At 45.0% G+C, this 22,302-nt stretch overlaps 1 protein-coding gene across 3 annotated transcripts in view; it reads right to left on the reverse strand.

The window, feature by feature from the left end:
* LOC105604659 (uncharacterized) overlaps positions 1 to 4,503 on the reverse strand; it is a 166,254-nt gene extending 161,751 nt beyond the window's left edge. Inside the window, exons 1-2 of one of the 3 annotated variants that reach the window (XR_009598382.1) lie at positions 4,252 to 4,499; positions 2,780 to 2,940 (exon numbers count right to left, since the gene is read on the reverse strand). Coding sequence is in view for 2 of the 3 variants with exons in the window: in XM_060405888.1 (XP_060261871.1) it covers positions 2,780 to 2,940; positions 4,252 to 4,402 (312 nt within the window). In the remaining variant the exon portion in view is untranslated. Of the gene's footprint in view, positions 1 to 2,779; positions 2,941 to 4,251 lie in introns of all 3 variants that reach the window. The other 2 variants (XM_060405888.1, XM_060405889.1) reach the window with 2 other exon arrangements.
* Positions 4,504 to 22,302: the final 17,799 nt, after the last annotated feature.

The following is a 22,302-nucleotide window of genomic DNA, read 5'->3' on the forward strand; positions in this document are numbered from 1 at the left end:
GTTTTCAGAGTAACTAATCCTGGCCTTCCCTGGTGGTCCAGAGAGTGTGAATCCACCCTGCAATGCAGGGGACACCGGTTTGATCCCTGGTCTGGGAAGATCACACGTGTCGTGGAGCAACTAAGCCCGTGTGCCACAACTACTGAGCCCAGAGCCCATGCTTAGACTCCGAGAGCAGCAACTGCTGACGCCCACGTGCCTCAGAGCCCGTGCTCTGAAATGAGAGAAGCCATGGCAATGAGAAACCCAAGCACCGCAGCTAGAGAGAGCCTACTCGGAACGACAAAGACCCAGCATAGCCAATAAATGAACTATATGTATGTCATTTAAGGGGCACAGTGCTTCTGCTTAGGATGATGAAAACATTCCAGGGGTGGAGGGTGGTGATGGTTACACAACAGGAGCATACATATTGCTATTGAATTGTACACTTGAAATGGTTATGATGATAAATTTTATATCATGTATATTTTACCATGATCAAAAAAATCAAAATAAAAAATAAGAAGAAACCGGGCACAAAAGAGAACATCCTGCATGATTCCATTAAAGAGAGGTTCAAAGACGAACAAAACTAATCCATGGTGCTGGAACTCAAGGGAGCCTTTGGGAGAAGGGACCGGAAGAGAGAAAGAGGGAGGTTATGGGAGTTTCTTGATCTGGAGGTGGCTACACAGGAGTGTTCAATCTGTGAAATTCATTGTCCTGAATACTTACATTCACCCTTTTCCTACAAAAAATATACTTAATGGATTGCCTAAGTGGCTGTAAATTTTCCATTTATGACACAATTTTTTTTTTTTTTTGGCCACACTATGTGGCTTTGGGGATCTTAGTTCCCTGACAAGGGATCAAACCTGTGCCTCCCTGCAGTGGAAGCATGGCGTCCTAAATACTGGACTACCAGGGAATTCACTATGCCACGAGTCTCTGAAATGAGCCCCTTCTGTCTACCTTTGCCAGCATTCAACAGTATCCATTTTTTTATGCTAAAAACAAACAAATTTGCAGCAGTACACAACTTGCCTTGTGAAGACTGTAGAAAAAACAACCCCTACAGTTTTGATGGACATGAAAGGACAGCAAAGTGACAATTCTGACCAAAACCAATATTTTGGATAGTTTAAGAAGTCAGAGGCCGCTCAGAGCCACCTCACAAAAGACTCCATCCTGCGGTCTACATGAAAACATAACAAAGCAGTTTTGAGAAACTCTCATCAGCAAGCACTCCAGTCAGTTCAAAAACCCCTTACAAATGACAAATGGGACATACGACTTTACTGGAAACTAGGCAGCCATTTATGCAGAGTGGGAAGCTTTGTCCAGGAAACACATGAGCTTCATCAGAAAGAGACCAGAGAAGAGTCAGGCATTTCTGCTTGCAAGAACATGAGAAAGCTCCAGGAAAATCTTGATGAAAAAGAAACCTACAACCACCAAGAGAATCTAGCTCATAATTCCACTTTGACCTAACCCAGTGCCACCACTGTCCACTAAGGCAGACCTCATTCTACAATGCTCCACTTAATTGCACTTCCCAGATACTGCCTTTTTTTTTTTTTCAAATTGAATGTTTGTGGCAACACTGCATTGAGCAAGTCTATCAGTTTTTCCAAGAGCATTTGTTCATGTCTGTGTTACATTTTAGTGGTTTTAACAATATTTCAAACTTTTTCATTATATTTGTTAGCATGGTCTATGATCAGTGATCTTTAATCTTACTACAACTCCCTGAATGCTCAGATGATAACTAGCTTTTTTCAGTAATATTTTTTAATTATGTACTTTTTATAGACATCATGCTATTGCACACTTAATAAACTACAATTTAGTATAAACATAACTTTGATATACACTGGGAAACCAAAAAACTAGTGTGACTCACTTTATTTCAATTTGTTTTATTTCAGTGACCTGGAATCAAAATTGCAATATTTCTGTGGTATGCCTGTACAGAGATGCCCAGGGCAGGCCTGGAGTCCCCAACTGGGTCTGGGCTGTCCGTCATAGTCTGCTCCTTTGCCTACAAAGCCTTGATTTGGTTTGATTTTGCTCACCCCTGGGACCTACAATTTCCCAGTTGTGACCCTCCATTTATGATTTTTCCAGTAGTCATGTATGGATGTGAGAGTTGGGCCATAAAGAAAGCTGAATGCCAAAGAATTGATGCTTTTGAACTGTGGTGTTGGAGAAGACTCTTGAGAGTCCCTTGGACTGCAAGGAGATCCAACCAGTCATCCTAAAGGAAATTAGTCCTGAATATTCATTGGAAGGACTGATGCTGAAGCTGAAGCTCCAATACTTCAGCTGACTCATTAGAAAAGAATTGACTCATTAGAAAAGACCCTGGTGCTTGGAAAGATTGAAGGCAGGAGGAGAAGGGGACGACAGAGGATGAGATGGTTGGCAGCATCACCGACTCGATGGACATGAGTTTGAGTAAGTTCTGAGAGTTGGTGATGGACAGGGAAGCCTGGTGTGCTGCAGTCCATGGGTCGCAAAGAGTTGGACACAACTTAGCAACTCAACTGAACTGATTCTCCCAAGGACATAGCTTGATCCCATCCTGTGGCTATACCTGCTCCAAGGAATACCCTTCACTTCTTTAATCTCCACTCCTCCCCACACTGGATCTACCCTGGCACCCTCTACAACCAGAACGGTGCCACATTCTGATATTACTCTAGAGCCCTCACTTGAATTTGGTTTCAGGGGCTATGGCTTCCCCATGGCCCTCCCCCATGTCACCGTGACCCCATGGTTACTCAGTGATACTCACCTGTAAGGCCATCTGGCAAGGGCCAAGCACATTGAGGGTAACCAAGCCTTGCAGACCAAGGCCACTTCCCTCCACCTGGGACCCCTGCAGGCTGGTGCTGGTGTTAGTGGAAAAGTGATAGATGTATCTGGTGCCCACGGGGAGGTGAGGATCAGCTGACCCTGGAGGGCAGAGAGAGGGCACACGGTGTCACCTTGACAATCTGACACCTTCTGAGACTCAGCTCCACCTCAACTACTTAGGCATCCTAACTGTCACCTTCCCTTCTCATCTGGCCAGTGAGCTTCCTGCTCCCAGCTCAGGGGAAGGCTGCAGACCCCAAGAGAGTGAAGAAGAAAATGAAGATAATTACAAGGAGTGCTTAATCAACGTTACCTAGTGTTTCGCATGCTTGGCCTTCTTCTAAACACTCCAGAGTTTCTCAGCCTCCGTGGTATCAATATTTTGATATCACATAATTCTGTTGTGGGGGCTATTCTGTGCATTATGGGATGCTCAACAGCATCTCCAGACGCCAGTGGCATGCCCCAGTTGGGACAAGCAAAAATGTCCCCAGACTTTGCAAAATGTCCCTGGTAGATACAGTCATCCTGGTTGAGAACCACTGATCTATTTTATATTAGCTTTTGGAAGCCTCATAACAACTTTGAAGTGGGTAATCTTATTTTCTCCATCTTACAGAGTTGGAAACCAAGGCTCAGAGAGGTTAACTAACTTACCCAAGGTTGCAGAGCTGGAATCCAAACCTTGGCTGTCTGGTGATTCCTCACCTCGCCTTGGTAGATATCAGCAGGGACGGGGGGGTGGACTGGATCAAGTTCCCTGATCTTTTCAGAACACAACACTGAAAAACTGGCTAGTCTGGAGGTACTGGAGATAGTGGGGAGGTGGGGGAGGTACACTGGGGTAGATTGGATCTAGAGAGCAGAGAGTCTGTGATTCCCGAACCTTCTATTTAGACCACAGACCAATTGCGAAACACCATTAAAGTATTAATTATGACAGCTCATCCTTCTCCTGGGCTTTGAAATTGAATGAACACGTTCATGTTCATTTCTTTGTGCTCAAAATATAACCACATCTCACATTCCAAAAATGCCTCCTTCTAAGCCATTTGCCCCCAGTTTCTCTCATCTACTCCACCCCAAGATGCAAATAGAATCACTTGGCTGGAGATTTTACTCCACCTGGGGACCACAGAGTATGAGGGAAAGCCCCAGGGCTTCAGGGCTGGGATGGTTTAAGGACATTTTAACCTGAGTGTGTGATTTGCTTCTCTAAATGCTGACGACTGGTTGGCCTTTGCAGAACCAGTCTTGCTCTTCCCCACTGGTCTCCCTGGGAATGTGGCTGAGGCCCTCAGGGGTTGTCCCTAATTAGACCTGGCCATGATCAGCTTCGCCTCCTCAAACCCCTGCCCCGCCCTGTCTTGAGTTCACCAGAAGTGTGATAAGGTCTCCAGAGAGACTCACCTGTGCAGGAAGTCATGCAGGAGGCCGCCTGCCCCACCAGCGAGTCTGGCATTTCTGAAATCACAAATCGGATGGAACCAGGACAAGGCCAGGAGGAGACGTGCAACAGCCCCCTCCCATGAGCCACTGACCTGCTCTGGAAAGAGGACATTAAAGGGGCCAGGGGGACAAAAAGAGATAATCCCCGCTCTCTTCTCTCGAGCAGAGCTGGGAGTAACCTCCATGCACCCTCCAGCCGCCCCACTCTTCCCCATCTTGGGTACTAATACCACTGCCCTCCCACTGCTCGAGCTGGTAACCTGGAAGCCGTGCTTCCCCTTCTCTCTCATCATCACCCCAAGCCCCACGTGTCGGCAAGTGCTGCCAATTCCATCAGGTCTCCATCCCCCCTCCCTCCGTCAGCTCATCCCTCCTTCCCTCCAGTCACCTCTCTGTGGACCCCTCCCTCCCTCCAGCCATCTGTCTGTCTCTCTCTCCCTCTATCTACCCATCCGTCTCTCCTTTCATTCATCTGTCTGTCTCTCTCTGTCCATCTTTCTATCCATCTATCCATCCCTCTCTCCCTTACTCCATCCTTCTCTCTCCATTCATGTCTCCATCCCCACAGCCATCGCTCCAGGCAAAGCCTCATCTTCTCTCACCTAGACCACTGCAGCAGCCTTCCAACTGTTCCCTGTGTCCACAGTTCATTCCCAACAGTTACAGTCTTGTTTTAAAACCCTTAATCTAATCGCATCACTCCCTGAGTAAGAGCTCCCAAGTCTCTCCCCAACCACCACAACCCACATGCATTCATAATAAAATCCTTCCCAAGCCAGCCAGCCTCTGTCTGCCCCTTTGGCCGTATCTCAGCCCACTCGACCTCCAGCCATGCTGGTCCTTCTCCAGCTCAAGGCCTTTGCACACACTGCGCCCTCTGGTCTCAACACTTCCTCCAGTTCTCATGTCCTACGCTCCTTCAGGCCCCAGCGTAAGCGTGTCTCCCTGTCCAGAGTAAACCCCCCTTTGTCAGTCCCTATCTTAACATCCTGTTCTCTTCACAATGCTTATAAAAATGTTAATGATTTCACTATCTTAGTCATCTTCATCAAAATTGTATCCCCGAGTGCCTGGTTCCCAGTCGATACTGGAATGAATAAATGAGTGTATACAAGTAGCATAAGGCACTTATCATGTGCCAAGCGCTGTTCCAAACAAGTTATGTATTCAGCGCCTTCAATCCTGACAGTTCCCTGCCGTGGGTGCGATTATTACTCCCGTTTCACGGAGGCCCAGAGACTCAGACACAGTGAGCAGAGGAGCCAGGGTTTGGACCCAGGCATCCTGAGTCCACAGCCTCAACCACTACACTGTCACGAAGGAATAAGTGAGTGAATAAAGGGATGGGTGAACCAACAAAGGCAAGCCCGAAAGACCGCGGCAGTGAAGGGTGGGATCTGGCTCAGCATCCTGGTCGATCTCATACTGCCTCATTCACCCACTGTCCAAGCTGCAGAACAGCGAGCGTGCGAGCAGAACGGCCAGGGGCCTCCTCCGGCAGCCGAGGACGCTCCGCAGGGGCCCTCAGACCTCTTCCCTGCAAGGGCCAGCATCTCTCCATCCGCCCGTCCCAACCATCACCAGAAGACTCCCCATTTCCACCTACTATCTCTCCTCATTTGTCCTTTCCTCCAGCCACATGCCTGGCATTTCCTGGACATCATCCATATCCTTTCAGAACAGCCTTAGCCAGGGGTCCATCTGCAGCCGTTTTCATAGAATGACTTTCCAATAAGAGCATTTCTATTCTCAAAACCACCCCACTGTGCCTCAACTGGTAATCATGACATGTGCCAGCCTGTTTTTAATCCCTTAAGAAAAATATAGTTTCCCAAAATGGGGGGAAAGTGCATTTTATGCCATTTCATTTAAACCTTTGCAATAATAGAAAATGGTAGGGTATTTGGCAGAGTTTTCGCTTCCCTGAATGTTTTGGCTCATCCAACAAAATACTCTTTGCATTAAAGTAGAATATCAATGGATAAAACCACATTTCAAAGACATTTAACTCAATCAATTTCCCTGCCAACTTGCCTTCAACTCTTTGATCACTTGAACCCTGGGCTCCAAATTAAACATGTTCGTGCATAACCATTAAACTCCCAGTTGCGCACAGATCCAGCATTCAGCTTCTTTGTTCCACCGATAACCTCTGCATCAGCTTTTTCTGCCCAGCTATGCCAAGAGCAGTGATGCCTGCAAGCCTGGGTATACCACGAGCTTCCAGGAAGAAGGGGTGTTCAGAGAGCAGTCTGCTTGAACCAAGTCTGTCTCCCTTCCATTTTTCAAGCACTTACAAAGATCTATCTAAAGCTTTAAAAAAAGTTTCTGAAGAACAAAGACCATTCACTTATCCTACTAAACGTATCAACCAAGAAGGGGGAAACGTTGAAAACTGGGGAGTGATAAATCTTTCCAGCACTTCTAGAGAGAGACTGGAAATGGACTGAAATTGATGTCATCTCTACTACTGAGGAATGAAATTGAAACTCATTTCAGCCTTCTCAGAAGTCAGGTCTGATTCCCATTCATTTATTTACCCAGCCAGCACAGACTCACTAAACACCAACTGTGTGAGAGGCAAATAGGGGAAAACACAACGAGTAAAACAGTTGTGACGGGACCTGCACTGTCTGGGACGTATCTGCCAGCCGCACGCGGCTAGTGGACATCTGAAATGTAGCTGGTGCTATGAAGAAGCCTTTCATTTTATGTAATTTTAATAAAATTTAAAACCTATGCTCAAGTCAATTATTGCAAAACTTTTAAATGAAATTTTTAAAATGTTTTAATTGGAGGATTATTGCTTTCCAACGTTATGTTGGCTTCTGCCATACACCAGTGTGAATCAGCCGTGGGTATACACATGCCCCCTCTCTCTTGAACCTCCCTCCCACTCCCCGTGGAAAACTTTAAAAGATGTCTGAAACAACTTAGTATGTGAAAGAATTGGGGATGGGGATTTGAGCTAATTTTTATTAAATGATGGAATCGTCATTCTCCACAAAGCACATTATATAAACCAAAGTGATATAGTACTATGATATAAGCCTAGTGTTTTCAAGAATTCCTTGCATGTTTAGCTCCACTCTCGTCTTATCACATTCTACAGAATACACCATAGTCTTGCCTCATGTCCAAATTTACCTTGTTTGATATAATCTGACGATCCATGCCTTGACTTTAATCCCTACTTCTGTCTTACCCAGAATGGTCGAGATAACTGTTTCATATCTCCCATCTTTACTGTCTCAAATAAGTACTTCTCCACTCAATACTAAAACCTCATCATGCCCCACTCCCAAAGGAAAAAGCATAATGACCTCATTCATCTCTTTCAACTCAAAATTTTAAGATATCTAATAAGAGATCAAGCATTTGCAATGAACATTTAGCATTCAAATGTTCTAACTGTAAAGGACACACTGGATTTCAAAGAACAGAAAATAAAGCTCATTAATAATTTCTATATTTATTACATTTTCTAATGATATTTTATTTTATTTTTTTTTCTAATGATATTTTAGATATATTGGGTCAAGTACAATAACTCTGGCCACCTGATGCAAAGAGCTGACTCGTTGGAAAAGACCCTGACGCTGGGAATGACTGAAGGCAAAAGGAGAAGGGGGCGGCAGAGGATGAGATGGTTGGACGGCATCACTGACTCAATGGACATGAATTTGAGCGAATTCTGGGAGACGAGGACAGGGAAGCCTGGCATGCTGCAGTCCATAGGGTAAAAAAGAGTCAGACATGACTTAGCGACTGAACAATTACAATATACTTTTACATTAATTTCAGGACTTCCCTGGTGATCCTAGTGGTTACGAATCCACCTACCAATGCAAGGGACACAGGGTGGATCCCTGGTCCATGAAGATTCCGCATGTTGTGGGACAGCTAAACCCACGCACCACAGCTACTGAGCCAGTGCCAGCAACAAGAGACGCCTCTGCTAGGAGAATGGACACATACATACGTATGGCTGAGTCCCTGGGCTGTTCACCTGAAACGGCTTCCACAACATTGCTCATCAGCTAAACCCGGTACAAAATTAAAAGTTAAAAAAAAAGCCCCCACTCACAACTAGAGAAAGCCCATGCACAGCAATGAAGACCAGGGCAACCAAAATAAATAAAATTTTAAAATTTTCTGAATTAATTTTACCTAACACTTTTTAAATGTGGCTACTTGGACATTTAAAATTACATATTGGCTTGCACTGTATTTTTAGTGGATAGAGCTGTCCTATACCTTCCCACAATAAACAGACAACAAATTAAAGTTCATTTCACGTTGTTACCGTGCAGACTGCTAAGCATCCTTGCACACAGGCTTAGGGAGCCTAGAAGTCAGCGTTTCCTCACTTAAGATTTCTAATCTGGACTCTGGATTCCAGAGGATGTTGATGGAAGATGGGAGTGAGAGAGATGAGGGCCCACTTGTAACCTCTCCTTCCTTCTCCCCCCATGAAAGGTAAAACCAAGGATGTGCAGAAGGACCAGTAAACAGGCATCAGCCTATAAAAACACCACCCCAAGTGGATCTGGGCTGCCGCCCCCTTCGCCCCGACAGAATAGGGTTGAGCAGCTTTACTTACTCCCTGCAGTCACTCGCGCCAGCACCCAGAACAGGACCAGACCAAGGAAGCCCAGGGGCGCTGGCATTGCTGCTGGCCCGAGGGAGCCCTACACCACCAGCCTCTCTCTGCAGGGTAACTCCGAACAGCCCAGAAAGGAGCCTTGTCTCCCGAAGGAGGGGGTTCACCTTCAATCCACTCTCCCAGCAAGCAGAAGATGGAAAGGGGAGGAGGGGGCTTCCAGGGCAAAGACCCAGCCAATCAGAAGCCTCTAAAAAAGTTCTTAGCCCCAGGAGGGAAGGAGGGGGGGGGGGGGCTTCTGATCAGTGAGGGGGAAAAAAAATCCCTTTTCTGTCTAGGAAAAAAAAAAAGATTTGCCCCTTCAAGTCTTGTAAACAGAGCTCTTGGGGCAGAAGGCAGCGTAGCATGGTTGGCCCTTTTTTGTGTGTGGGCTAATGGATAGGACATAACATTGATCATTTGAGCCATTCGAAAGTGGTAATTTGGTGGCACTGAGTATATTCGTGACATTATGCAACCATTACCACCATGCTGAGTTCTGAGGTCTGATTTGGGGTTTGCTATTCCCAGGACTTAGTTAGGGTGGGCAAAGTAAACAGAAGGGCCAGCCTGGCCTCAGAAACGGCTCTCAGCAGCTGAGGGTCTTATTTCCATGCTTCAGGCCCAAGGCGTCCCTCCTGCACACATGAGGACCACCAGCAGAGAAGCAGGGCAAGTCTTCTGGGAAGCCTGAGGACCCACTCACATGTACCCCCAGGCTCCCTGCCATCCACCCGCACCCTTGGTTTTGGGGCTGCAGGCAGCCAAGCTCCTCAGCTACCGCCTCTTTCAGCCCCGGCAGGTCTCATGGACTAGCCCCTCTTATGCACCTGTTTCCACAGTAAGTGTGCTTTCCTTTCCTTTTTTTTTTTTTCTTTTTTGGCTGCAACTCATGACATGCGACACGCAGGGAACTTCCCTAACCAGGGATCGAACACGTGCCCCCTGCAGTGGAAGCACAGAGTCTTAACCACTAGACCACCAGGGAAGCCCCACACGTGCTTTTTTTTACAAACCCCTTTGAGATGGGTGGCAGGATGGTAGAGAATCCGTCTGCCAATGCAGGAGATACAGGTTCAATCGCTGGGCTGGGAAGATCCCCTGCAGAAGGAAATGGCAACCCACTCCAGTATTCTTGCCTGGAGAATCCCACGGACAGAAGAGCCTGGTCAGCTATGGTCCTTGCGGTTGCAAAGAGACACGACTGAGAACACATGCATTGAGACAGGTCATACAATTCTCCCATTGAAGGTCCACAGTTCAGTAGTTCTGGTATACCCACAGGCTTGTACAGCCAATACCAGAGCCAATTTTAGACCATTTTCTCACCGTAGGAGATACCCCCACCCCCACAAGCAGTCATTCTTCGTTTCCCTCACCCCAGTCCCTGGTCCCCAGTGGTCTGCTTCCTGTCTCCATGGATTTGGGACACTTCCTAGAAATGGAATCATTCAACCCGCGGCATGCTGTGTCTGGCTTCTTTCACTGGGCACCACGTTTTCAAGGTTGAGCCATGTACTAGCCTGTGTCAGTATTTCATTCCTTTTTATAGCTGAATATTGTTCCATCAACCAGTCCATTGTGAAGGAGATCAGCCCTGGGATTTCTTTGGAAGGAATGATGCTAAAGCTGAAACTCCAGTACTTTGGCCACCTCATGTGAAGAGGTGACTCATTGGAAAAGACTCTGATGCTGGGAGGGATTGGGGGCAGGAGGAGAAGGGGACGACAGAGGATGAGATGGCTGGATGGCATCACGGACTCGATGGACATGAATCTGAGTAAACTCCGGGAGATGGTGATGGACAGGGAGGCCTGGCGTGCTGCGATTCATGGGGTTGCAAAGTCAGACACGACTGAGCGACTGATCTGAACTGATTTTTCCATCGAATGGGTAAAGCACATTTGTTTGTTCATTCACCTCCTAACTGTTAAACGTAGCTTTCTTAAATGAAGACCAACTCGACTGACACGTTATGTTCTATGGAAATAACCGATTATGCTTTTAGACTTGGGCCATTTACTTTTTAAATTATATTCATTTATTTATGGCTGTGCTGGACCCTTGTGGCTGTGGGGCTTTTCTCTAGCTGCAGTGAGCAGAGCTCCTCTCTAGCTGTGGTGTGCGGGCTTCTCTTGTTTCTGAACACAGGCTCTAGGTGGGCAGGCTTCAGGAGCCGCCACTCACAGGCTGTACAGCACAGACCCAACAGGTGTGGTGCACGGGCTTAGTTGCTGTGAGGAATGTGGGATCTTCCTGGACCAGGGATCAAACCCGTGTCCCCTGCATTGGCAGGCGGATTCCGTGCCACTGAGCCGCCAGGGAAGCCCGAGTCATTTTCTTTTATATTTTGAAACCAGTAATTTCACCTTCCCTTCCTGCAGCTCAAGCATTTGTACTGCCTGAGCACAGAAACTCCCAGCACACAGGGCTGAAGACTGAAACGGCCCCTGAGCATACAGCTGCCTGGGGCCCCATGATGTGTTATGGGCAGGGGGTGCTACTAAATACTGTCAGAAAAAGCAGAAAACGATATCCGACTGGGCTGGCCTGGGTGAGCTAAAATTCTTGAAGGGAAATGAGATGCACACGCAAAAAACATGAAATGTACTAAGGAGAGCCCTGGTCAGGGAATCACTGGGAACAGCTTATGGAGGAGAGATTTCCCAGGACTTCGAAGACTTGATAGTAATATTGTTAGAAAACTGTATACTTGTGACTGGGCAAGAAATAAGTCCTGGAACCTAATACACAGCACAGTGTTTACAGACAACAAAATGATATTGTAAACACTGAACTTGTTAAGAGTCTAGATCTGAATTTTCCCCAACACTACAAGAAATACATTATATATGCTGCAAGAGAGCTGTTAACTAAGGCTACAGTGGCAACAGTATTGCGGTATAAATGTATCAGACTAATGGGTCACGTGCCTTAAGCTCATCTAGTGTCAAGTGTCAAACATCTCTCAATTTTTTAAAACCCTGAGTGACTTCACTTTTCCCTTTCATGCATTGGAGAAGGAAATGGCAACCCACTCCAGTGTTCTTGCCTGGAGAATCCCAGGGACAGCGGAGCCTGGTGGGCTGCCGTCTGTGGGGTCGCACAGAGTTGGACACGACTGAAGCAACTTAGCAGCAGCAGCAGCAGTACAGGTACAAGGCAAAACACTCATTGAATATTAACTCATTCAGTCAAACCTTCCCACCGCTTACCCCCACCAACAACCCACCAGGTTGAACTAGCAGCATCCCATTGTACAGACAAAAAGAAGAGACACAGAGAGGTTAAGTCGCTTGCCCAAAGTCACACAGCTTCTGAGGATTTTAACCCAGGGTTGCTCCAGGGTCCCTAAGCTTTTAACTTGGACAGCTTTGCTCAGTGGTTGTCACTTTCTCCATCTTCTCCTCCAGGAGACTCTGGTCTCTGCCCACACGTCTAGATTCCTTCCCCTTTCACAGTCAGGAATCTGAAAGAAAACCTTACAGGGACTTCCCTAGTGGTCCAGTGGCTAAGATTCCGTGCTACCAATACAGGGGGTCTAGGGAACTAGACCCCACATGCCTCAACAAGAGTTTGCATGTTTGCTGTAACTAAAGATCCTGAGTGCGGTATCTAAGACCTGGTGCAGCCAAATAAACGCAGATTACTTCTTTAAAAAGCAAAGTTTAAAAAAAAAAAAAAAACAGTTCAACTTTCCATATGATGTTTCTCAATTAACATAACAGCATCACAGTACAGGCCTGGAAAACGAGAACTTGCTAAGTGGTGTGGGAGGGGGCAGCTCTCCCGCTTCCTCTCCCCAGGACATTCTGATGACCATTTGGGTTTGCCATCACCCAGGCTACTGGAATTGACCAGGGTAGGGCTCCCAGCATCTCTGGCCTCGCTTCCCCATGTCCATCATTACCGGACAAAAACATGAGGCACTGGTTGGATGGAGCACCAGGATTCAAGGATCTGACTCACCATCAGCCTCTCCTAGACAAGACTTCCTACCTCCTCATCCTCCCACCGAAAACTAAGCTGCTTCCTCCTTGAAAGAATTTGCAGGATTGGGGTGGCAAAGAACTGGAGGAGAGCTTCTAGTACTGAAATAAGACAGAGGATAAAATAAGGCCCATCACTCCCAAGTCAGAGCCACCAAAAATAAGAAGCCTGCTCTTTAAACCACTGTGGATGGTGACTGCAGCCATCAAATTAAAAGACACGTGCTCCTTGGAAGAAAGTCAATGACAAACCTAGATAGCGTATCAAAAAGCAGAGACATTACTTTGCCTACAAAGGTCCGTCTAGTCAAAGCTATGGTTTTTCCAGTAGTCACGTATGGACGTGAGAGTTGGACCATAAAGAAAGCTGAGTGCCTAAGAACTGATGCTTTTGAACTATAGTGTTGGAGAAGACTTTTGAGAGCCCCTTGGACTGCAAAGAGATCCAACTAGTCCATTCTAAAGGAAATCAACCCTGAATATTCATTGGAAGGACTGATGCTGAAACTAGAGCTCCAGTCCTTTGGCCACCTGATGCGAAGAGCCGATTCACTGGAAAAGACCCTGATGCTGGGAAAGATTGAAGGCAGGAGGAGAAGGGGAAGAGAGAGGACGAGATGGTTGGATGGCATCACCGACTCAGTGGACATGAGTTTGAGCAAACTCCAGGAGATAGTGAAGGACAGGGAAGCCTGGCGTGCTGCAGTCCATGGGGCCACAAAGAGTCGGATACGACTGAGACGCTGAACGACAGACAGCGTGATTTTATAGAGCTGCGACAGGAGATGCCTCACTGTAGAGAAGAACTGACCGGCAGGGGGCGCAGTGAGCTCTTCTTACATGGGTAAAGACTTTTACAGGCAATTTGCCCTTTGTAAACACTTCAGCCATGTTTCTCAAGACTTTATTTTTCAGAGCAGTTTTTGGTTCATGGCAAAATCGACAGGAAGGCAAAGAGATTTCCCAAATACCCCTGCCTACATGCATGCCTAGCCTTCCCCACTGTCACTATCCCCCATCAGAAAGGCACATTTGTTACCAGGAAAGAACCTTTGATGACAGATCATTATCACCTAAAGTCCATTGTTTACCTTAGGGGTCACTGGGTGCTGAGAATTCTATGGGTTTAGACACATGTATGATGACATTTATCCACCATTATAGTGTCACATCACTGCCCTGAAAATCTGTAATCTGCCTGTCCACGCCTCTTTCCCCGAGTCCCTGGCAACCACTGATGTGTTTACTGTCTCCAAAGTTTTGCCTTCTCCAAAATGCCATGTAATTGGAATCACACAGTGCATAGCCTCCTCGTACCGGCTTCTTTCATGTAGCAATATGCATTTAAGTTCCCTCCATGTCGTTTTCATGGCTTGACAGCTCTTTTCTCTTTAGAGCTGAGTCATATTTCATTGTCTAGATATACCACAGTTTATTTCACCTACTGAACGATACCTTGGTTGCTCCTAAATGTTAACAGTTACACTAAAGCCACTATAAACATCCATGTGGAGATTTCTGTGTGGATATAAGTTTTCAGTTCACTTGGGTAAGTAGTAATATGATCCAGTAAATTGCTGGATCATATGGTGAGACTATAATTAATTTTGTAAGAAATCACTGAACTGTTTTCCAAAGTAGCTGTACTGGGAGTTTGCTGGTTGCCCAATGGTTATGATTTTGGGCTTTTACTGCCTTGGCCTGAGTTCAGTTCCTGGCTGGGGAACTAAGATTTCACATGCTACACAGCACATCCTAAATAAATAAACATGTAATGGTATTCATCATTGTTTTAACTTTCATTTCCCTGATGACATTGATGCAAAGCATCTTTTCATATGCTTATTTGCCATCTGTTATATCTAAAAAGTTATCATCAAAGCCCAGGTCATCTAGATTTTTTTCTAAGAGTTTTATCATTGTGACTTACATTTACATCTGTGATCCATTTTGAGCTAGTTTTTGTAAAAGGCGTGAGGTCTGTGTCTAGTTTTCTTTTTTTCTTTTGGCAAGTATTCCAGCATCATTTATTAAAAAGACTGTTGTTGTTCCATTTTATTGCCTTGGCACCTTTGCCAAAGATTAGTTGACTATATTTATGAGGGGCTGTTTCTGGGTTCCGCTGATCTATCTAATACCAATATCACACTCTTGAATTTTGTAGCTTTATTGTAAGTCTTGAAGTCAAGTAGTGTCAATCTTCCCACTTTTTCTCCTCCAATACCGTATTAGCTGCTCTGGGTCTTTTGCAACTGAATGTTGCCTGGCAGGCTCCGGTCCATGAGGTCACAAAGAGTCAGACACATTTGAGTACACACAATATAAATGGTATCAATTTTAATTTCAAATTCCACATGTTCATTGCTAGTAGATAACATACAGCAGCCAACTGCTTTCCTAAACTTTTTAATCTTTTGTCCAGGCTGCATAGCACGTGGGATCTTAGTTCCCCAATCAGGGATTGAACCCACACCTCCGACACTGCCAATATAGAGTCGTCACCACTGGACCACCAAAGAAGCCCCTACTGTATTTTAATCTTGCATCCAGCAATCTTGCTATAATTGCTTAACAGATTCAGATTTCTTTTTGGTTGGTATTTTCACATTTTCTATATAGGTGATCATGTCATCTGTGAAGAAAGATAGTTTTATTTCTTCCTGGTATATCCTTCGCTTATATTTTTGAATTACCTAGGACTGTCAATAAGATGTTGAAAAGGAGTAGTGAAGAGAGATGTCCTTGTCTTGAACCTGATCTCAGGGGGAAAGCTTGGATTGCTAGATTTGATTTGCTAATATTTTGCTGATTTTTTTTTGCATCTAGATTCATAAGATATTGTTTTATAATTTTCCTTTTAGCATCTTTGTCTGATTTTCGTAGGGAAAAGCTGGCCTCCTAGAATTCATTAGGAATTATTCCCTCTGATTCTATCTTCTGAAAGAGAATGTAGAAAACTGTGTAATTTCTTCCTTAAACGTTTGGTAGAATTCATCAGTGAACCCACTTGGTCTGATAATTTCTGCTTTGGAAGGTTATGAATCCTTGATTCAATTTCTATAAAAGATATGTGTGTTTAGATTGCTTATTCTCTCATGTGTGGGCTTTGCAGACTATGTCTTTCAAGGAATTGGTCCATTTCATCTCGTTTATTAGATTTGTGGGCATAGAGTTGTTCATATTCCTTGACTATCTTTTTAACGTCCATGGGCTCTGTAAAGATGTCTCATCCCTCATTTATGCTGTTAGCAATTTGCGTCCTTTCTCTTTTTCCTTAGTTAACCTGGCTAGAGGCTTGTCAATTTGACTTATCTTTTCTAGGAACTAGATTTTGGATCTGTTGATGCTCTCTGGTTTCCTGTCCCAATTTCATTGGTTTCTGCTCTGATTTTTATCCCTTCTTTTCTTCTGCTTTCTACAATTTGCTCTTTTCTCTAGTTTCCTCAGGAAGAAGTTTATTGACCTTAGCTATTTCTCCTTTTCTCATATACACATTCAGTGTTATAAATCCCCCTGTAAGCACTTCTTGCATTGAATCCCACACATTTTGACAAGCTGCATTTTCATTTAGCTCAAAATACTTAAAACTTTCTCTTGAGACTCCTTTTTTTGGCTCATATGTTATTTAGAAGTGTGTGTTTCAGTCTGCAGGTATTTGAGGATTTTTCTAGCGGTTTTTCTGATATTGATTTAGAGTTTGATTCCATTGTGATCTGAGACCAGACACCGTGTGACTTCTATTTTCTGCCGTATCTTTTATCTTTGAAGTAAAGACTGCTCCACATTGATTACTAATGTGATTGGAAACACTGGGGTTGGTGGAGAGGGATAGCCCATCTCTTTACTTTTTCATTTAGCTGTGTGATCTTAGAAAAGTCACCTGACCTCTCTGGACTCATTTATTCATTGGCAAAATGAAGGGGTTGTAAATTACCGTTCAGGTGTCCTCTGGCTCCATGTTACGTTCAAGTGGAAAAGAGAGAGGCCCGAAAGGAGCCAAGTACACGTGGGAATTACCATATGACGAAAACAACACTACAAATAGTTAGAGACAGATAACTTAGTGGACAGCGTATATGAGCATCCTATTCACAGAAAACAATGCAGAAATCAATTTTTATCAAATGAAAGATGCTTGACCTCAGCCATAAAAGAAATACAAAATAAAGCTACCAGGTGAGTTTCTCCAAAAGTCAAACATACCCTGCTGTTTGACCCACCCACTCTGTTCTGAGATAATTCAGTTCAGTTCAGTCGCTCAGTGTCCAACTCTTTGCGACCCCATGAATCCCAGGGTTGATCTCCTTCAGAATGGACTGGTTGGATCTCCTTGCAGTCCAAGGGACTCTCAAGAGTCTTCTCCAACTGAGATAATTAACCACCAGTAAAGAAAGCATATGTCCATGCAAAGACTTGGACACAAATATTCATAACAGCTTTGTTTGTAAAGCTCAAAACTGGAAACAACCCAAATGTCCATCAATAGGTGAATGAATAAACACAGTGTAGTAAATCCATAAAACGAAACACTATTCAGTCATAAAGAGAAACCAACTATTGGTATATACACGGATATAGATGAGCCTAAAAATAACTATTCTGAAAGATGCTGGAGAGGGGAGAACTGTGTCTCCATTTACATGAAATACGAGAAACTGAAAATTTGGAAAGCAAATCACTGGTTCCATGGAAAGAGGAATTTGCATCATAAAGAATGAGGAAATTTGTGGGTAATGAGTATTTTCCCGATCTTGATTGTGATCATGGTTCTACTGGCATAAACATGTCAAAATGTATCACATTGTACTCTTTAAATGTGTGTGGTTTGCTGTATGTCAATTATACCTCAGTAAAACTTCCTAAGTCTACCAGGTGATATCCTGCTCTTCTGCCAGACAGACCACGATAAAGCACTGTGATAAATGGCTACAGTGTGGGAAGCAAGCATCTCATGGACTACAGCAGGGCAGAAATGAGCACGAGCTTTGAGGAAGAAAGGAAAGCTATGACCAACCTAGACAGCATATTCAAGAGCAGAGACATTACTTTGCCAACAAAGGTCCGTCAAGTCAAGGCTATGGTTTTTCCAGTGGTCATGTATGGATGTGAGAGTCTGACTGTGAAGAAAGCTGAGCACCAAAGAATTGATGCTTTTCAACTGTGGTGTTGGAGAAGACCCTCGAGAGTCCCTTGGACTGCAAGGAGATCCAACCAGTCCATCCTAAAGGAGATCAGTCCTGGGTGTCCATTGGAAGGACTGATGTTGAAGCTGAAACTCCAATACTTTGGCCACCTCATGGGAAGAGTTGACTCATTGGAAAAGACCTTGATGCTGGGAGGGATTGGGGGCAGGAGGAGAAGGGGATGACACAGGATGAGATGGCTGGATGGCATCACTGACTTGATGGACAGGAGTCTGAGTGAACTCCGGGAGTTGGTGATGGACAGGGAGGCCTGGCGTGCTGTGATTCATGGGGTCACAAAGAGTCAGACACGACTGAGCAACTGAACTGAAAATTTAATTGAGAGCCCCTTGGACAGCAAGGAGATCAAACTATACAATCCTAAAGGAAATCAACCCTGAACATTCATCGGAAGGACTAATGCTGAAGCTCCAACTGGCCACCTGATGTGAAGAGCTGACTCACTGGAAAAGACCTTGATGCTGGGAAAGGTTGAGGGCAGGAGGAGAAGGGGGCAACAGAGGATGAGGTGGTTGGATGGCATCACCGACTCCGTGGACATGAGTTTGAGCCAACTCCAGGAGACAGTAAAGGATGGGTAAGCCTGGCGTGCTACAGTCCATAGGGTCCCCAAGAGTCAGACATGACTTGGTGACTGAACAAGAAAATTTGAATACATTTACTTTCGACCTACATCTATAAAAGATACTTTTTTTTTTGAAATTACCTAGTTTCCTAGTACTGCTATAACACATTACCACCACTTCAGCGGCTTAAAACAACACCCATTTATGATCTCAAAGTCTTGGAGGACAGAAGAGCAACAAGTGTAACAGCAGCTCAGCTGCTTCAAACCTCACAGGCTGAGATCAAGGTGTTACTTTTTCCTGGTGGACCTTCCAGGGAATTTTACAGGTTGCCAAGCAAAGCCATGTGTTCTTTCTTCCTTCTGTCCCGTCTTTTAACGCATAATGGTGACCTAAACCATGCAACACTGTGCCTGTTTTTTTCTTTAACAAAACATCACAGATCTGACTTGTTCTTTTATACAGCTGCATACTACTTCAATGTTCTTAGATGTGCCATTTACTAATCCACCAAGGGCTGTGTTCTTTCCTGGAGGCTCTAGGATTGTTGATGCAAAATTAGTCATTCTAAGAAAGAAATGGACAATTTTACTTGAGCAAACCCAGGAAGAGCATCTCAGAAAGCTCTGAGAACTATTATCCCCATTAGAAGTCAAAGCATAGTTATATAATATTTTTGAGACAGAGGACTGTACATCAGAAGACACTATTGACAGTTTATATAATCTAGATCGAAGCATCATTGTAGTAGGTCATGTGACCCCTTACAAGCTCAAGAAGAAATGTTATCTTTTAGGGAATTGTCATGTTTATGCTGGGAGAATGTTGCTCTTTATGGTTGAGCAGGTAGTCCTGCTGAGAAATGGAGTATTTCTTGCCATTTCAGTAAACAAGGACATCACAGTCATTAGTGATTCCAGCCCTCCAAAGTGAATTTCTGAGCCCCAGTGGCATCCAGAAAGAACAATCCCTGTGATCCTGAAGTCATTAGGCTACCACCACTCCCTACAGTGAGCAAGGAACTAAGGATATGAAAAATCACAGGATACTGTCCCCAGATGGTTGAGATGCATGTGAAAGAAATGATTTCAGTTGAACCCAGACTCTTGCATCTTCCCATACATAGAAAAGCACTAAATTCCTTGAGATACCTAGTTGTCGTTACCTAACAAAAATCTTCTGATGCTTAGACTACCCACCCTTTGCTGCAAACTTCTATATAACCTGACTCCTCCACTGCCCTCCCTATTCCCTTCTCAGAGCAATTATCTCAGGGTTAGTTGAGATGCGGTCCCCTGGGCTTGAAGTCCTAAAATTTTCCACAAAATAAAACAACTCTCAGCTTTCAGATGGCATGTCTTTTCAGGCGACGCTGCTAATAGAAGTTTTGGCAATTTGTGACCGAGTCCAAGCTCGCTTTTCTCGCTGCACGACAAGCCAGTGAGTCCGGAAGACCAAGTGTAGAAGGCAACGAAGAGACTTTAATCGGGGAGCCAGCAGACCTAGAAGATGGCAAGCCAGTGCCTCAAAATAACCATTTTATTGGGCTCTGGATGCCAGGTTCTTTTACAGATCAGAGATGAGGGGAAGTGAGGAAGCAAAGTAAAAAAGGCCATTAATCTTGCAAACATCTCCAAACCTCAGGCATGGGATGTGTTAATGTCTTCCTTCCCGCCATCTATAAGTGGACACGGTTCTGAACAAAGGCACCTGTGTTTAATAGTCAGGCAGAGGGGCAGAATTTTCTGAGGCAAACCATTTTGTATGATTATAACAACAAAAGCAACGAAAAGCAAGTCAAAGAAACAGTTCCAACTTGGGGTCAGAATTGGCTTCCTCCCTGCATCAGGAAAAGACGCTGATGCTGGGAAAGATTGAAGGCAGGAGGAGAAGGGGATGACCAAGGATGAGATAGCTGGATGGCATCACCAACTCAATGGACATGAGTTTGAGCAAGCTCCGGAAGTTGGTGATGGACAGGGAAGCCTGGCATGCTGCAGTTCTTGGGGTCACAAAGAGTTGGACACGACTGAGTGGCTGAACGGCAACAGCTTCATAATGCAGATACACAACACAGAGGGGCAAAGGGAGGCCAAAGAGCAGAAGAGAAATTTTATGTTTCAAGTTTTCTTGCATAAGATATGAATTTTATTTCACGGGATGAATCTGCTTCCAAGCTCATCCAGGTTATTGGCAGCACACAGTTCCTTGCAGTTGTGGGACTGAGGTGTCCATTTCCAGCTGGAAGCCTGACTTTGCTCCCAGAGCCTGCCCACTTTCCTTTTCAGGACTTCCTCGTGGTCCCTTGTGTGCTTTGAGTATTTCCTTCCATTACATCTTTCTACCTCCGGCCAGAGAAAGTTATCTGCTCACGTGATAGACTGGGAGTATTTGTTTCCTATGGTTGCTATGATAATAAATTGCCAGAAACAGTGACTTATGACCATGGGCATTTATTTCTCTTACTGTTCCGGAGATCAGATGTCTAACAAGGCTCTATCTTCCTGGGCTAAAATCAAGATGCTATCTGGACTGATCTCTTCTGGAGGCTCTGAGGGGAGAGAATCTATTTCCTTGCCTTTACCACCTTCTGGAGGCTTCCTACACTCTCTGGCTTGTGGCCCCTTCTTCCATCTTAAGACCCATCACTTTAATCTCTGCTTCAGTCCTGGTACACCTGCTCCTCCAATTCTGACATCTTCTTCTTTCAAGGACCACTGTCATGACAGTGGGTTCACCAGGATAATCCAGGAACCCCATCTCAAGGTTCTTACCTGTTGACTCCTGCCCCTAAGGCCACAGGTACGAGGCTTTGGGAGATCAGAATGTGAATATATTTGGGGGTCATTCTTCAGTTTACCTGGGAGCTTCCCTGAAAACTCAGTTGGTAAAGAATCCGCCTGCAATGCAGGAGACCCTGGTTCGACTCCTGGGTCAGGAAGATCCCCTGGAGAAGGGATAGGCTACCCAGTCCAGTATTGTTGGGCTTCCCTTGTGGCTCATGTGGGAAAGAATCTGACCACAATGCGGAAGACCTGGGTTCGATCCCTGGGTTGGGAAGATCCCCTGGAGAAGGGAATGGCTACCCACTCCAGTATTCTGGCCTGGAGAATTCCATGGACTGTATAGTCCACAGGGTCACAAAGAGTCAGACACAACTAAGCGATGTTCACTCCCACTTCAGTTTACCACCTTGAAACCACCCAGATAATCCAGGATAATCTCCCTATATTAAAGCCCATAAACTTAACCCCATCTGCAAAGTCCTCTGGCCTTGGGCCAGAAGATTCTCACAGGCTCCAGGGTCTTGTGTGTGGACATCTTCAGGGGCCACCTGACTACCACTGTACTTGCTGGAGGGGAAAAGAGTAAATCTGTTACCTAAGAACTGGGCTCACCTCTTGGTGGGGGTCAGGCCAAACGACGCAAGCAAACCAAAGATCAAGAGAAGGGAGGATTCATTACTTTTTCAAGTAAGGAGAATACCAGTCATCTTTCTCAAAGCAGTGTCTCCTGAAGAGCAAAACTGGAGTAGTTTTAAGTTAAGAGTACATGCATATCCATGAAGGGGGAAAATTCAGCATAGCATTGGGACCCAGATCAACAGAGTC

The sequence above is a fragment of the Ovis aries genome, chromosome 24 (assembly GCF_016772045.2).
Source record: "Ovis aries strain OAR_USU_Benz2616 breed Rambouillet chromosome 24, ARS-UI_Ramb_v3.0, whole genome shotgun sequence".
NCBI classification, from domain to species: Eukaryota; Metazoa; Chordata; class Mammalia; order Artiodactyla; family Bovidae; genus Ovis; species Ovis aries.